This window comes from Bubalus kerabau, chromosome 12 (genome assembly GCF_029407905.1).
Source record: "Bubalus kerabau isolate K-KA32 ecotype Philippines breed swamp buffalo chromosome 12, PCC_UOA_SB_1v2, whole genome shotgun sequence".
Lineage (NCBI taxonomy): Eukaryota > Metazoa > Chordata > Mammalia > Artiodactyla > Bovidae > Bubalus > Bubalus kerabau.
The window spans coordinates 13,935,563-13,953,509 of NC_073635.1; the positions used below are offsets into that span (position 1 = coordinate 13,935,563).

Here is a 17,947-nt window from a genome sequence, read left to right on the forward strand (position 1 = left end):
TTGTAAATATTTCCCACGTAATTGCTTTATTAGTTAGCGGTAACTTCATTAAAAGCAGTCCTGTTTTGTATAGATCATAAATATGACTTGTTTTCTCTATATTTCAAAGTGATTATCATTGTGAGAAGCAATAGAATTGTTTTTTTTTTTTAATTGAAGTAATTAAAATGAAATCTGTCCTCCATTTAAGAAATTAGAAGTTTGAAAAAATGACTGTCTTTCTGGTAGGTTTTGAAATAGTTATTAAACTAACATATGTAAAGTAAACTATAAATAACTGCTATGGTGAGCACCTTGTGGGTATTGGCTTTCATTACAGAAAATGTATTTGCCTTTATTCCTGTTACTATTATATTTAGGTCGCTACGCATTTCAGATCTGGAAACCTCTAGGACAAGTAATCACAGAAACTGCGAAGAAGATTTCAACTCCTGTAAGTTAAAAAAAAAAAGAGTTTAGTTAGAAATCTAAACTTACTTTGAAGTTTCCTGGGCATATTATATCTATGTTTGTTCCTGACTTTGCTAATTACTATATTCCTTTTAGTAGTATTATATCAACTCTGAGATAATTTACTTTCCTTGTTTAATTAGTGTTCATTTATTCATTCAGTGATTGTCCTGTGCCAGGGCCTGGGCATAGCTGGTGAACAAAACAGACATGGTCCCTGTCCTGATGGAGTATACTCCCAAATGTATTTCATCTTGAAATTTGAAACTAGCTTCCTTGTACCACCACACCTGGCTGTCTCAGACTGGAAATTACATGATTCCAACTTTGAAACCTATAGGGCTTATACATCCATCTACCAGCATCATGGCTACTCTGCTGAGCGGAATCTAAGTGAAGAATGAATGGTAGTAGGTATCTAAGAAGCTATGGTGTGGTGAGCTGGGGTTTGTGACTGCTGGAGACCATGCCCAGAAAGCTCACATCACTTAGGGCCAAATCGACTATGACAAGGGCTGCAGATTTTAAGTCTAATGGAAGGCCTTTGGAAGGTTATGAGCAGGAGGGCAACAGACTAGAATAAGCCAGAGGAGAAGCTGTGAAATGTGTTGAAAGGGCATTGAGACAGTCCAGGGACTAGGTGATGGTCAGTGGAAATAGAGCAATATGCCTGGAAATAGTGACATAAATGTTCAAGTGTTTTTCCATGTTTGTTGTTGTCCAGTCCCTAAGTGGTATCCAACTTTTTGCAACCCCATGGACTGCAGCACACCAGGCTCCTGTGTCCTCCACTATTTCCCGAAGAGTTCTCAAATTCATGTCCATTGAGTCAGTGATGCTATCTAACCATCTCATCCTTTACTGCTACATGTTTATGTATAGTAAATTGGGAGACTTTCAGAAATCATTTCTCTCCTGTTTGATGATCTTCAGTAGACAGACTTATAAATAGAAGAGTCACGTTTTGTAGAATTACACTATTTAACATTGTAAAGGAAGGGAGAGAAAGAAAATGAGAAACGTTTCACTGCTCTGCGGAGGTTCACAGATAAGGTGGCGTAGTTTAAGAGAGCGTCATGGGTATCCTGAAAGGCGGCCCCAGCATTTCTTAATAAGAGGAAAGGGATGCACACACACACCCGGCCCCCCTTTCCCCTTCCCTCTGTGGGCTTCAAGTTAAGACAAGTGGCTTTCTTCTGGCCTCTTTTCCACAAAGTACTACTCATCCAGTTTGCAGTGAAGCCTCTTGGAGTATCTGTCATCATCGTAATTAAACCTCAGTGAAGATATTAGTTTTTAAAAATAATTCTTTAAACATTAATTGTTCCAGGGAAATTGAAGAATGAAAAATATGCACACTTTCCCTTGACATTGACCTCAAAAAGCCAAGTTCATAAGCTCGGCATTTCCAGTGTTTTGATTTTATAACTCTGTTCATTATTGAACCAGTTACTAACAGATAGGGACTGCAGTCATGCATCAATAAATTCCTGTCACTAATTCCTGTCACTCAAAGGAGAAGGTTCGACTCAGGTTCCTATGGGCTCTCTCTTCATTTTTTCTCAAAGTGTATTTGCTCCTTCTATTCTTTAACATCAGTTTGTTCTTATATCTCATCTTTCTTTTTCTCATGCTTCCCTCTGCCCCATTTTTCTGGAATGTTGCCTAGAATAGTTTCTTTCACATGAAATGTATGGAGAGTTTGTTTCTTTCCCTCTTTACATATACAGCTGTTTGTTCTGTAAGATCCTCTTATATTTTTTCCTTCCAATGTGTCTCTGCTCCTGGAACTCATATTCGTGGCCTCTTCCAGCAGTTTGGTAGATTGGCTTCAACAGTTTACTTGAATGAGAGGATTGGCAGTGTGCTGTGAGCACGGAGGTGGGTTATGTCCACAGTCACGTCTCTTCGGAAGCAAGGAGCCCAGAGGCTGTCTGGGAACCTGCAGAACCCAGGAGTGGTTGAGTATTGTATTTTACTCCTTGGAATAAATGCCCCCTCTCTTCAGCCCTCTGGGTTCTGAAACGTTGTCTGTTGTTAAGCCTCTCTGCTTCCCTTGGGACCTGCTCTGTACACTAACATGTAAAATATCATGTATGAAACGAGTTGCCAGTCCAGGTTTGATGCACGATACTGGATGCTTGGGGGTGGTGCACTGAGATGACCCAGAGGGATGGTATGGGGAGGGAGGAGGGAGGAGGGTTCAGGATGGGGAACACATGTATACCTGTGGCGGATTCATTATGATATTTGGCATAACTAATACAATTTGTAAAGTTTAAAAATAAAATAAAATTAAAAAAAAAAAAAAAAAAGATGCATTCCAGGCATACGATTCTCTTTTTTGGCCCGAGGGCTGAGGTGGCAGGTGGCAGCCCTTATGCCCTGTACTAATGGAGTTAGGAATGGTCTGTCTGCCGTCCTGGTTCAATTAATTACCCTGATGTTATGTTTTGTGTTTGTTGACCCTGGATTTAGTGTTTTCGTCTTTCTTTCCTCTGGTGATTGGGTTGCTGTGATTTTTCTGTATGTGCAGTCTTACCTGTTTTCAACCGTTCAGGATTTCTTGGAACTTTCTGCTTTGGTACTTGTTCCATTTCTTGTTTTCTAGGCCTATTGTGGATTTTTCTTGTTTAAAATATCTCATTTCTCATTTCAAAGAGCCTTTGCAAAGTAAAAGACTAATTATTCAGTCTGCTATTTTGAATCAGAGCCTTTTACTTAATTTTTAAAAGTATTTATGTGTGTTTATTGACTCAGCTATTGTCTAATTACCCCTAATTTTTTTCTGGAGAAAAACCCAAGTCATTCATCTTCTTTTGAGGCTTTTATGTTTCTATTTGTGAATTTGCCTTTTTACTTGAATACAAGTTTTTAAAATTGGACTTAAATTGTTTTTATGGTTAGGTGAAATTCATGAAAATAACACTAATTAAAACTATCCTTCTGTGGATCTATAAATCAAATAGATGATTCTACATAATTAAGGTTTATACTTCATGTGAAACGTAAAAGGTATTTCTTCTCTTAAGACTATGGAATGATATATTTTTCTGGTTGTTTGGAGGGCTGTTATGTTTCAAGTGATTGAGTAAATTAGCTAATGAAGACTTTCATTTAACTTGGTTCATTTCACATCATTTTTGATAATATATAGCGCTACAGTGGAGAAGGCAATGGCACCCCACTCCAGTACTTTTGCCTAGAAAATCCCATGGACGGAGGAGCCTGGTAGGCTGCAGTCCACGGGGTCGCTAGAGTCGGACACGACTGAGGGACTTCACTTTCACTTTTCACTTTCATGCATTGGAGAAGGAGATGGCAACCCACTCCAGTGCTCTTGCCTGGAGAATCCCAGGGACGGGGAAGCCTGGTGGGCTGCCGTCTATGGGGTCGCACAGAGTTGGACACCATTGAAGCGACTTGGCAGCAGCAGCAGCCGCAGCACTATAGCATTCAATGTTAATTTTAGTAAGAAAGTTATTTTGACTTTTGTGTATATATTTATATATTTTATGAGTAAAATAATACAAATAATAATTTGTAAGGATCAGAGTGTCTTTCAAATAGACAACATAATAAATCCCACTCTTTCTGTTCTTGGAAATTCTATTAGAAAAATGTAACTATCTACTCCATCTGTTTGATATAGTTGTTCCTTATTGCAATCACATTTTTTGTGAATCTTACCATTTTGTTGACCCACCAATGTTGTCAGAAAACAGTTCTGCATCACCTGTTTCTATATAAGCTAATAATATAATGCAGTATTGGTATGTTATATTTGTAAGCTTCAAAGGGCTTACAATTTCAATGGAAAATTATGTAATATAAAACCTAAACTCTATATGAGTTTAGAAGGCATGATTTTGTCTTCTGTCTACTTTTCTATATATAGCCCCAAATAGTAAACGTCTGTCCTCAAAAATGATCTAGTTCCTTCAGAAGGATCGTGATGATTGTATGCTTACAGATTGACTTACTTGAAAGCAGGTCAGTATTTACGGTCTGCCTGAGCCTCATCCAGATGCTAGACTTTAACCTTGTCTTAGTCACCTTTTCTACCTGGAAAAAAACAAAGTAAAAAATTTGCTTGGATGTAATAGCTGCTTGTAGGGTTAATGAGCTTTGTGAATATAGTGGAAATGACAGTTTATGAAATATCAATTTATGTTTATTGTATGCTGAACACTTCAAAACTTGGAACTCCCAAAGGTAGATACTCATAGAAATATTAGGGAGTAAGATATGCATCTAGTAAAAATTTTAGCTGCTTGAGAGAAATCTTAAAGCCAGCTGTTCTTCCTCTGTTAAAGCCCTGCTCCTGTATGTATATTCCCTATGCAGCTCTTATTCTTTTATATATTCCTGTGTGTGTGTGTGTGCTTGTGTATATATACATAATTTGTCCATGTTAATATGTGTACTTAAACGATTTGATTCCCTTCCAGTTTGGAGGAGGAGATTGTTTTTTGTTTTCTTACTAGATTGTTAATTACGTGGAGTTTGGAGTGGTACCTTATATTCCTCACAGCACTGGTACACAAACAGAGGAACAACTGTGTGGTGAAGGACAGAATTTCACTTGCCTCATTTGAAAAGTTCCTGGCACATATTAGGTGCTAAAGCATTTGTTGAAGGACTGTCAGGGGATTATTACCAATGGAAATTTATGACAAGCTGGTCAAAAAGAACAAGTTATATAAATGACCAGATCTGGCTCCCTGTGACTCTTTACACTCTAGTAATTTCCTTGGTTTCCTTTATTTAGTCCTTTAAAAAAAAAAAAAATTGTATAAGTAACCATGTTCATTGTTGAAAATTTAGAAAGTATAAATGAACACAAAGAAAATAATATTCATAATTCCACCACCCCAAAATAACACTGAGGGGGTATATACTTTCAGATTTTGTTTTATGCAAGCACATACTTATTTATCATTTCTTAGGAAAGGATTCACATTTTAGAAACATGTGCGCATTCAGTCATGTATGTATGTTTTTCCTTGGTAAAGTTGAGTTCACGCATGCAGTTTTCTCTGAGAGCTCCTGAAAACAGTTGTGTCTCTCTGCTGTCTCCCATTCCTTTCTTCCTGTTCTCTCCTAAACTCACTCTAATCAAACCTTCATGCCCAGTCCCTTCACTTAGCCTTAGGTTTCAGATCAGATCAGATCAGATCAGCCGCTCAGTTGTGTCCAACTCTTTGCGACCCCATGAATCACAGCACGCCAGGCCTCCCTGTCCATCACCAACTCCCGGGGTTCACCCAGGCCCACGTCCATCGAGTCAGTGATGCCATCCAGCAAAGGTTAAATCCAGAGGTCTAGCCTCAGCTCTGCTCCTATTTGGAAGCCCTTGAAACTGTTTTCCACTTGGTCACTTTGGGCGCCTGCTTCTCCTCCCCCGCACTGCTGGGCCTTCCCAGTGTCTGTTACTGACTCCCTCCATTTCTCTGCTGCTGAATGTTGCAGTCTCTAGGGCTCAGTCTTCCCACTTCTTAGCTACACTCCGGCTCCAGGTGATCTCGTTTAGTCTCATGGCTTTAAATACCGCCTGTATACTCATAATTCCCCAATGTTATCCCCAGGTCAGACATTTCCTCCCCTTAACATACATAGTAGACATCTGAAACTTAATATAACCAAAACCAATCTCCTGATATCTATTACCCACAAAAAACAAACAACCATTCCTCCTCTAAGTCAATAATTGGCAGTTTAGGCCAGAAACCTTGCAGTCATTTGCAGTTGAAGTTCTCTGGAAAGCAGAATGAGACACAGATTAGCAAGCTGTTAGTTTATTGGAGAACGCTCTGAGGATCAGCAGCTCCAGAAGGCGAGAGAGGGAAGAAGGATGGAGGGGTAATTTAGGCTGCAGTGCAGTCTTTGCAAGGCTTGAGGCAGCCGGTGGGGGGGGGGCACAGGGTGGGCGCTCTGACTCTCAGGTGACTCATCGTGGTTGTCCCAGGTTGTGGCAAGGGGCCATGAAACTAAATGACATCACCTGGGAAGTAAATATAGAAAAGAAGCTCACAGACTGAGCCCTGGAGAACTCCAGTGTTTGTACCATGAGGTCAGCCAGTCGTCAGCTAGAGGCTGCCCTGGGAAGGGGGCGTGGCCTTCTTCAGCCGAGGCCCTTGCTGGAGTTTGACAGCAGAGTGCTGTCTGCCAGCAGCAGCCCTGGGGTCTGAGGAGCAAGTGCCTTACGGCTGAAGGGGGCCCTGTGCTGAATACGGCAGTGTTTACCGCGTCATCTCTCCCTGCTTTTTCTCATATTCGACATTCAGTCCAAGCAAAGGTCATTTCTGCTCTCCATATCCACCCCAAATCTGACGGCTCTGGCTTCTTCCTCTTCTACCAGTTTGCTCCACACCACCCCTGTCTCTTGCCTAGATTATGGTTGTGCCCTCTTACTGGTCTCCTGCCTCTACTCTGTACCTGTCTCTGCACAGCAGAGTAATCCTTTTAATTAATTTCATTTATGTATTTGTTTTTGGCTGTGCTGGGGCTTCTTTGCTGCATGGGCTTCTCTGTAGATGCAGCAAGTGGGGACTGCTCTCTGGTTGCTGTGTGGGCTTCTCTTGTTGGGGAGCATGAGCTCTAGTGTGCACAGGCTTCACTAGTGGTGGCCCGTGTACTCAGTAGTTGTGGCTCCCGGGCCCTAGAGCACAGCCTCAGTAGTTGTGGCGTGTGGACTTGCTTGCTCCATGGCCTGTGGGATCTTCCCAAATCAGAGATCAAAGCCCTGTCTCCTGCATTGGCAGGCAGATTCTTATTCACTGAGTCTCCAGGGAAGCCCTGGAGTCATCCAAATCAAATCTGGGTGCCCAGTGTTCTGGTCATCCTGCCCCTGAGAGTAAAGTCCCCCATCATTCCCGACCTCCAGGGCCCCCCCCGTGGCCTCAGCCCCTCCCCTGCCACTCCTCTCTTCCCTGCTCGGGCCTCTCCAGCCACACTGACCCTACAATCCAAGAGGGAGTCTTCTGCTCCCTCTTGGCCTTCCTGTCTGCTCTCCTGATGTCCTCTCTATTTTGTCAATTTCTCCTCTTCTTTCTCAGTCAGCCAGTCTTGTAGGTTAAAAAGATATCTGTCATCTCAGCAGTAACTTGGTCAAGATTATCCATTGAGAAAGTCCCTGTAGAGCTTAGAAAAAATTGAAGCCTTTTGTTTCTACCGGTCTCTTTTATTCCTTCAGTGTAGGAACATTGACATATTGGGAAGTGGAAACCATTGCTGACGTGCTTTGAGTGATTCCCAGGTTCCTTCTCCAGTGCTCTCCCGCCCCACCCCCCACAATTCCAGGTTGATTTCTGGAAAATCTGTCACTCCCACTGCAGCTGTGTGGTGGGGTCCAGGTCATGCCCCTTTATACGTGGAACTAATCATTTCTCTCTCTTTGTTCCCTGTTCAGAGCTTTTCATCCTACTATAAAGGAGGATTTGAACAGAAAATGAGTAGGCGAGAAGCAAGTCTCATTTTGGGTGTAAGGTAGGTGTCCTGCGTAAGTGTTATTTTGTTCTGTGGCTGAGTTTGTCTTGAAAAAGGAGAAAATGTGACAGTAAAATTATCCTTATATTTTAAATTATGAATAGGAGGCAGAGGAGAAAATAGGAAAGTTTTACATCTCAAACCTTGAGTCTAAGAGATTATCCTACTACTGATAAAAAAAAAAAATCAGGCATAGTTGTGATGTGCCTTTATTCCTTTACAAGGAGCTGTTGTATTTGAACACTAAAATTTAAAAGCAATTATCAAAATCCCTTATTGTGACATTAAATTCTTTCTGAATTCAGTTTTCTATTTGATTTGTATTGTATTTTCAATTATAACATGGAATCTCTTTTGCAATTCTTCTCTAGTTCCACAATTTGACACCTAGCATGTTTTATTATTTCTGTCCTTTATCGAGCCCATCTTTGCATGAAATGTTCCCTTGGTGTCTCTAATTTTCTTGATGAGATCTCTAGTCTTTCCCATTCTGTTGGCAGAAGATAGTAAGAAGAGGTGGCAAGAATACACAGAAGAACTGTACAAAAAAGATCTTCACGACCCAGATAATCACAATGGTGTGATCACTCACCTAGAGGCAGACCTCTGGAATGTGAAGTCAAGTGGGCCTTAGAAAGCATCACCACGAACAAAGCTAGTGGAGGTGATGGAATTCCAGTTGAGCTATTTCAAATCCTGAAAGATGATGCTGTGAAAGTGCTGCACTCAATATGCCAGCACATTTGGAAAACTCAGCAGTGGCCACAGGACTGGAAAAGGTCAGTGTTCATTCCAATACCAAAGAAAGGCAATGCCAAAGAATGCTCAAACTACCACACAATTGCAGTCATCTCACATGCTAGTAAAATAATGCTCAAAATTCTCCAGGCCAGGCTTCAGCAATACATGAACCGTGAACTTCCAGATGTTCAAGCTGGTTTTAGAAAAGGCAGAGGAACCAGAGACCAAATTGCCAACATCCCTTGCATCATGGAAAAAGCAAGAGAGTTCCAGAAAAACATCTATTTCTGCTTTATTGACTATGCCAAAGCCTTTGACTGTGTGGATCACAAGAAACTGTGGAAAATTCTGAAAGAGATGGGAATACCACTTGACCTGCCTCTTGAGAAATTTGTATGAGGGTCAGGAAGCAACAGTTAGAACTGGACATGGGACAACAGACTGGTTCCAAATAGGAAAAGGAGTACATCAAGGCTGTATATTGTCACCCTGTTTATTTAACTTATATGCAGAGTACATCATGAGAAACGCTGGGCTGGAAGAAGCACAAGCTGGAATCAAGATTTCTGGGAGAAATATCAATAACCTCAGATATGCAGATGACACCACCCTTATGGCAGAAAGTGAAGAGGAACTAAAAAGCCTCTTGATGAAAGTGAAAGAGGAGAATGAAAAAGTTGGCTTAAAGCTCAACATTCAGAAAACGAAGATCATGGCATCTGGTCCCATCACTTCATGGGAAATAGATGGGGAAACAGTGGAAACAGTGTCAGACTTTATTTTTTGAGGGCTCCAAAATCACTGCAGATGGTGACTGCAGCCATGAAATTAAAAGACGCTTACTCCTTGGAAGGAAAGTTATGACCAACCTAGATAGCATATTCAAAAGCAGAGACATTACTTTGCCAACAGAGGTCCATCTAGTCAAGGCTATGGTTTTTCCTGTGGTCATGTATGGATGTGAGAGTTGGACTGTGAAGAAAGCTGAGTGCCGAAGAATTGATGCTTTTGAACTGTGGTGTTGAAGAAGACTTTTGAGAGTCCTTTGGACTGCAAGGAGATCCAACCAATCCATCCTAAAGGAGATCAGTCCTGGGTGTTTGGTGGAAGGACTGATGCTAAAGCTGAAACTCCAATACTTTGGCCACTTCATGCGAAGAGTTGACTCATTGGAAAAAGACCCTGATTCTGGTAGGGATTGGGGGCAGGAGGAGAAGGGGACGACAGAGGATGAGATGGCTGGATGGCATCACCAACTCAATGCACATGAGTTTGGGTGAACTCTGGGAGTTGGTGATGGACAGGGAGGCCTGGCATGCTGTGATTCATGGTGTCGCAAAGAGTTGGACACAACTGAGTGACTGAACTGATGTTTTATTATACTTATTTCACCTTAGTAGCCATTTATTGTCTGACTTTGGACAGTGTAGGAGATAGTTAATGATCCTTTGTGATTACTGTATGATATCATTTAACACTGAGAGTTAAGAATACATCCCCTAGCATAGATTTACCAGTATCTATATTTGTTTATGTTCCCTAGAGCTCACTCAAAATTTTATTTGGGTTGGTTATAGTATGTTACCTACAACAAATCTTACAGTGACTTAGTCAACATAATTAAGCAGAATAGATCATAAAGTCCTATATTGACAGAATTTTTAAATCTCTCTAGGTTAGCAGATATTTAAAGCCAAAACATATTGTTATTTCTTATGACTAATCAAAACAAACAAACAAACAACACAAAAGGTGGGTAGGGGAGAAACAGGTCAGTTTGGCTTGGTGCTTCATTTAAATATAAGAAGAGATGAGCTTTCTCACCAAGAATACAAAAAAAAGAAATGATTTTAAGCAGGGGAGCCACACTGTTAAATTAGCTATGTTGTTAACTATTCTTTGGTTTAATATTATCTGAATGCTTCTGTTATTTGTCTTCGGTCCCCATATCATCCCATTCTGGATATGTGTATACAAAGTACATTACTAATTCAAACAAAAGTTTTTGAGGATATCATTTAATATCATCCAAGGTACTCCTGTTTTTTGGATAGATTATTTGGAGTTGACTTAAAATACATGGTTATTAAGTTCTATTCCATTGAGCAGGAAGGTATACAGAATTTCACAAGGAAAATTGAGTGACTAACAGCATGGACTCTGATAACAGTGAACCTGGGTACAAATATCAGTTTTACCACTTGTTAGCTGCGTGGCCTCAGTCTTTTCATTAGTTTCTACTGCATAGGACTGCTGCAAAAACTAACACATAGGAAGTTTTTTAGCATAAACGTAGCAGTTAGTAACTACTCAGTAGATATCAGCTAAGCAAACAGATTCTGATTGTATCACGGAGGCACTGATTTTTAGCTTTTATGCATTTCAGCTTCATTTTTGATTTGCAATTAATACTACTTTGCCTTGTTGGAATAATGTAAAATGCCGAGTGGTACCTTTTTTATCAAAGAAAGAAAGTGAAGTCGCTCAGTCATGTCCGACTCTTTGTGACCCCATGGCCTATAGCCTACCAGGGTCCTCTGCCCATGGGTTTTTCCAGGCAATTGTACTGGAGTGTGGTGCCATTTCCTTCTCCAGGGGATCTTCCCAACCCAGGGATTGAACCCGGGTCTCCCACATTGTAGAGACGCTTTACTGTCTGAGACACCAGGGAAGTCCTTTTTTTTAAGAGCTTACCAAAGAACAGGTGCTGAATAAAGTTTGGTCCCCTCTCTTCCTGTCTCTCTCATGAGTGCAAAGTCTAAATATTCGCCTTTAACACATTAAATAGAAAGGTAAAATTTATTTGCTTTCCTCTAGCCCTTTCTTTCAGTCAGGCAGTGTTGTTTTGAGGAGATCCTTTTAAGATGTGAATACATTGCTGTGGTTCCATTTTCCTTGGTCTTGGAATCCAAATGATTTAGACTGTATGACAAGTAGGTAAAGACAAAATGGAGCTGACTCTGATAATACCCTGTTTAAAAACAAAGAAATTCTCTTTGTTACTAGATGATTCTATGTTTTCTTACCATATTGAATAAAGCCTAAAATACTTTACTGAGTTGCTTGGGAAAACTTAACTATATCTGCTATTTTCTGAAAGTACACATACATTTGTGATATTCAGCCTTTCTAAAAACTTCTGTGGAACTCTCTTTAAATGTTATTTAATAGACTAGTAGTAGAAAAAGGTGAAACCAAAGCTGCTCTATTTGCTGCAGGATCAGGGAACACTGCTCTGTTCTAGGCACTCTAATCCCCTACTCTCAGTCAAATACGTTGCAGGGAGCAGTTTGAAATCCCTGATCTGGGCAAAACTGTATTTCAAGTTCCATTTTCAGTTCATAGTGAAATTATCTGTGCTAGAGATATATCAGAGCTATATTTCATTTTTAATGCTTTGTTTAAGAACTGAGATTCTCTCACTTAGGTAGGTGCTTTGTTTCAAGGAATGCATCTATTTCTTCCAGGGTTTGCAGTTTCTTATTGTATAGTACAGCCTCTTATCCTCTTAGCTTTGTATTTCTGTTGTATCAGTTGTAATCTCTCCATTTTCATTTCTGATTTTACCTGAATTCTGTTTCCTTGGTGAGTGTAGCTTCTGGTTTGTCTGTTTTCTTTACATTCTCCAAAAAAAAAAGCTCTTGATTTCATTGATTTTTTTTTCTTTTTTTTGGTCTTTTAGTCTCTATTTCATTTATTTTCACTGTGATTTTTATTTTCCTTCTACTAATTTTAGGCTTAGTTTGTTTTTCCTATACTTCCCTGAGGTGTAAAGTTAGGTTGTTTGAGATCTTTTCTTTCCCCTTAATGTAGGATTTTAATACTATAAACTTTCCTCTTAGAATTGCTTTGGCTGCATCCCAGAAGTTTTAGTAGGTTGTTTCTTTGTCTCAAGATACATTTTTATTTTTCTTTTGGCTTCCCCTTTAACTTAAGACTTATGTATTTTCTTTATAGAAGAATACTTTATATGCTTATGTAGCAATTGATAGTGTATTTTTAACATGTCTGATGGTCTGTTATTTAACCCCAGGAGATTAGAAGCTGCAAGTAACTGGCAAGTAACAGCTTGAGACTAGAATCCTGCCAGAATGGAGGATTGGCAACTGACAGCAAGGAATGTGGTGTTCAAAGCAGAATGTAAACATTTTATGACCAATTAGTAGAAGGGCAAGCAAACCTCTGCAGACCTTGAGAGTTTCTTTCCACTTAACTGATATTCATGGTAATCTTTTTTGAGTCATTCAAGAAATGCTAGATTAGATTATTTATACTTCACTTTTTTAATGTACATTTTTACTTATGAGAAAATTATAATTCAGAGAGTTAAGTAAGCAAGACACAGTTTTATAGACAATGAGCAATGGATTTAAACCAGTGTCTGAATATCTCGAATAGTACCTGCTGTTAGTCCCTGTTGTGTGGTTCATCCTTACAGATTATTTTGAGTTTCATAGCAACCACCAGGTGCTTTGAGTTAGCCACTGTTATTTCCGTTTGAGGCCCCGAAAAATATCTTAATAAGCTAATGTAAATGTTAAGTAGAAACACCAGGATTTTGTTACTGTTAGTGTAAATTTTTTTCCTTGACTGGAAGATGTACTAGAAAGAAGGATTTCCAGTATTTGAATATATTAGGTTTTACACGGATAATTTTAGGCTTATTTAACTTTCTCCTTCAAGTTTTGCTTAGAATTTAGGCTCTCACAGCCAAGCTTTTCCCATAGATTTCTCACAAAACTAAATAAATTAATGAGCTATGAAGAGTTTTGAGGTGTTCTGTTGAAAGATAATAATAGTAAAAACTATTATGTAACATTTGCTATACACACCAGACCTTGTTGTAGCACTTAGTTGGCATTAACTAATTTAATCCCTTGTAATTACTTTATGAGGACTACGTTGTTCCTGGCTCTGTTTTACAATGAAGAAACTAAAGCACAGAGAAGGTAAAAAATTTGGCCAAGGGCATCCCATCCTTCTTGGAGTAGGAGAAGGCAACCCACTCCAGTATTCTTGCCCTGAAAATCCCATGGACAGAGGAGCCTGGTGGGCTACAGTCCATGGGGTCGCAAAGAGTCAGGCCTGACTGAGTGTGTGAGCACACACACCCCATCCTTCATGGCAATGCTGGGATTAAAATCCTGCTGTCTGGTAGCTCTAGAGTTCAGATACCTATTTGTTATATCATATGTACTGCCTTCGCCTTACCCCCAAAGAGCTTGAAGCACAAGTTTTCACACTCAAAGTAATAGTCTGTAGACTATGATTTCCCTGTCCTAGTTCTTGTGGATGTGTTTTTTTAATTGAGACAAAGGACTGAAGAAAGGTACATGCAGCATTGAATCTGATTTATTTTGATGGTTGGTAGAATGAAGTGACAAGCTGTAATTTTATATTTATCCACAAGATGGTGAAATTCTCATTAGTTTTTAATTTCTTGAAACTCATATAAACTGTTAATTTATGATCTGTATTTGACGCTATTTGTTATAAGCACTTTCTTTTTACAGCCCATCTGCCAGCAAGGCCAAGATTAGAGCAGCTCACAGGAGAATCATGATTTTGAATCACCCAGATAAAGGTAGGTAAAATTCCTGTTTTTCATAATACGTGAATCAGAATATGCTCTGAATTTCTTTGTTTACTTAAACTCATTATAAATGATAATAGTTGAAATGGAAATTTATGTGTTACATGTGTTGTGATTTTTCTTGTAAATAAATGAGCCTTTAGATTGGAGTTCAGTGACTCACAGAAGTGATAGATACATAGTTATCAGCTTTTGAGAACTTAGTTCCTGATTTCTATATGTAACTTATCTGACCCCTGTTTGAGGCTCCTAGCATTTTGATGGAAAAGAGAAAGGTGAATTATGGACTCTCTGATTGTGTAAACTGATTTGGGCATAATGAATTGTATTTATTTAACGTTACACATAAAAGCACAAGATTTAAGAGGATATTCTCTAAATCTCTGCATGTATGTCACACATGATGCTGAGTTTCTTAATTTTATTTTGGAAGGCTCTAAGGCTGAGCCATTTGTTTTTCACTGGCCAGGTTTTTAATGTAAATTTATCTTACAGAAAGACAATTATTATAACTTTAACTACACTACAGCTGCTTGAGAGAGAAAGCCCATATGTTCATTACTGTTTCTGTTCTACAATAACAGATGGTAGAAAGTTACACTGTATTTTAGGAGTCAAAAGTTGGGGTGGCGGGCTGGGGGGGCAGAGAGTGCAGGGTTTCTTGTATCCTTACAGACTTTTAATTTACAAATTATTTTGAAAAAAGTTAAAAGCAAATTTTGGGTTCCTCTCCATCCTGACTGACTCCAAAATAAGGCATTCTTTTTCAGCTTTCTCACTTAATTACTTACTATAAAAATTCTTTTCACTAAATATCATCTCCTTTGGTTTTTGCACTTGCTATTCTTTCATGTGAATAAACCAGAGACTAAACTTTGAAAAGAGGTTTTGCTTAAAATTTCTAAACAGCTTCAACAGTTACTCAAAGATCCATTCAACTAATTTACTTTGCATTGTGGGCTTTCAGAGTAATTGACTCAGAAACAAATGTGTTTTAAGGGCCTACTTGAAGCTTTCTGTCTCCTAAACATCTTCCATCCCTTCCAGGTCAAGTGTGTGGCCTTCTCTGATTGATTGCAGGGGGATCAAGCACTTATGTCTTTCAGATGATTGACAAGTTATTGATTGTGTCTACTGGCAAAGAATTAAGCTCTAAAATGTTTCTAAAAGAATATATATATTTTAGATACTTTAAGTTAAAAAAAAAAAGAATGTTTATGTTTGTTATGAGCCAGTAGTGGTTAAATAAATATTTTATTTATTCTGAGATTGTATATTTATGAGAAGTGGGGCTGTTGGCTCCCCGTAATGTGCTTACTAATATTCTCCAGTATGGTTGCATTGTGGGAGGGAATGGATGCAGAAGTGTTATTCCCCGACTTTTGCCTTCTAGCTAGCAGCATGGGCTTGAATATCCCTTAATCTCTCTAAATGTCAGTGTTATCATCTACAAAATGAATGGATTTTTCACATGCCTTTTTTGGGTATATGATATAATGTAATGTTTTTATGCTGTTGCTGCTAAGTTGCTTCAGTCGTGTCCGACTCTGTGCGACCCCATAGACGGCAGCCCACCAGGCTCCCCCGTCCCTGGGATTCTCCAGGCAAGAACACTGGAGTGGGTTGCCATTTCCTCTCCAGTGCATGAAAGTGAAGTCACTCAGTCGTGTCCGACTCTTCGCGACCCCATGGACTGCAGCCTACCAGGCTCCTCCATCCACGGGATGGAGTACTGGAGTGGGCTGCCATTGCCTTCTCCTAATGTTTTTATGTACCTGTTCAATTAATGAAGAACCCTATCTCTCTACTTGGATCACATTTTTAACTAAAGAAAGATGCTTTTAATCAACAGTTGTCAATAACAGATGCATTGACAACTGGAGACATCTTGTCCACATAGTTGATCATTCAGCCAACATTTTACAACATTTGGAGTTTCAGAGAGTTCTTAGAGTTCTTAAAACCCATCCATATACTCATAGTTAAGAATTCTTGCTCTAGTAAAAGTATGATGATTTAAGGAATATTGCAGCTACTTGAGGGAAAAGAATTCATGTATGTTGGAGCTGGGAGATAATCATTAATCTGGAAACTGTCCCTTCAAAGGGAAGGTTGTTTTGCTTCATTTTTAAAGGGAAGAAGATAATGGATTTTGTTGTTGTTTATTTTTACAATGGTTTACATATTCCGATTTCTAACTCTAGTAGCTTTTTTTTTTTCAAGGAATATTTATTTATTTATTAGTCTGCACAGAATCTTAGTTGTGGCAAATGGGATCTAATTCCCTGACCAGGGAAGTGTGAGAATGGGCAGGCTTTCCTGGTGGCTCAGACCGTAAAGAATCTGCCTACAGTGCAGGAGACCCTGGTTTGATCTCTGTTTCTGGAAGATCCTCTGGAGGAGGGAATGGCTTCCCACTCCAGTATTCTTGCCTAGAGAATCACATGGACAGAGGAGCCTGATAGGCTGGTCTCAAAGATTTGGATACAACTGAGCAACTAAGCACCTGAGAATCTGCAACTCTCAATTTGCCTCCTCTTTTTATAATTCTTCACCATATTTGCTTTGGCCAGGTCACCCTTGAGTGTTATATAGGTGGTTAAGAAAACTTGACTCATCTACCCAGTGCTTCTGAAATTCATGAATATTCTCCCCCGCTACCACCCTACCCCAGATGACTTTTCTCTTGGTTTTGCCACCAGCTGGTAAAACAAAAGCTAGAACTTCACATGTGTGATCTACGATAATTTGTTACATATTTCATTATCACCTTGGGCAGAGAAAGTGACACCAGAAAAATTAGGTGTGGAAATGACTGGAAGTAAATTTTTTGTAACCAGTTTTAAGTGAGCATTCAGATGTACTTTGGTAAAAAGTGAATTTTGCCTTTTCTTTGAGTGAAAAAATGTTAATGCAGTAAAAATGTCTCAGCTCTTTGATCTAATGCCTTTAGAATGCCTTTTAATTAGATTATAGTTGTAAAAATTACTGGAGAAGAAGGTTCTTTGTTATGAAGTCAGTAGTAGTGGTGTTAGTCACTAAGGTGTGTCCAGCTCTTTGTGACCCCATGGACTGTGGTCCACCAGGCTCCTCTGTCCATGAAATTCTCCAGGCAAGAATACTGGAGTGGGTAGCCGTACCCTCCTCCAGGGGATCTTCCTGACCCAGAGATCAAGCCTGGGTCTCCTCCATTGCAGACAGACTCTTTACCATTTGAGCCACCTAGGAAGCCCATATGAAGTCAGTGAAAGTGAAAGTCACATCTGGCTCTTTTCGACCCCATGGACTGTAGCCTTCCAGGCTCCTCTGTCCATCGAAGTCTGCAGGCAAGAATACTGGAGTTGGTAGCCATTCCATTCTCCAGGGGATCTTCCCAACCAGGGATTGAACCCAGGTCTTCCACATTGCAGGCAGATTCTTTACTGTCTTGAGCCATCAGGGAAGCCCAAGACAACTGGAGTAAGTAGCCTATCCCTTCTCTAGGGGATCTTCCCAAACCAGGGACTCCTGCAATGCAGGCAGATTCTTTACCAGCTGAGCTACCAGGGAAGCCCCAGGTAACTTGAAATCAGTAGTTTGACATTAATGCCTAACAAAAGTGCAAAGGAAAACAGACTAAGTTAACTTTGAAAAACTATGGAACCTCTCATAGACTACCTAATCCGTGCTTCTCAA

The 17,947-nt window shown here is 39.6% G+C and overlaps 1 protein-coding gene across 1 annotated transcript in view; it reads left to right on the plus strand.

Annotated features, from left to right (window-relative positions):
• DNAJC15 (DnaJ heat shock protein family (Hsp40) member C15) overlaps window positions 1-17,947 on the plus strand; it is a 76,054-nt gene that overhangs the window by 36,386 nt on the left and 21,721 nt on the right. The window contains exons 3-5 of the mRNA XM_055541997.1: window positions 360-433; window positions 7,862-7,938; window positions 14,193-14,263. Coding sequence (XP_055397972.1) covers window positions 360-433; window positions 7,862-7,938; window positions 14,193-14,263 — 222 coding nt within the window. The remainder of the gene's footprint in view (window positions 1-359; window positions 434-7,861; window positions 7,939-14,192; window positions 14,264-17,947) is intronic.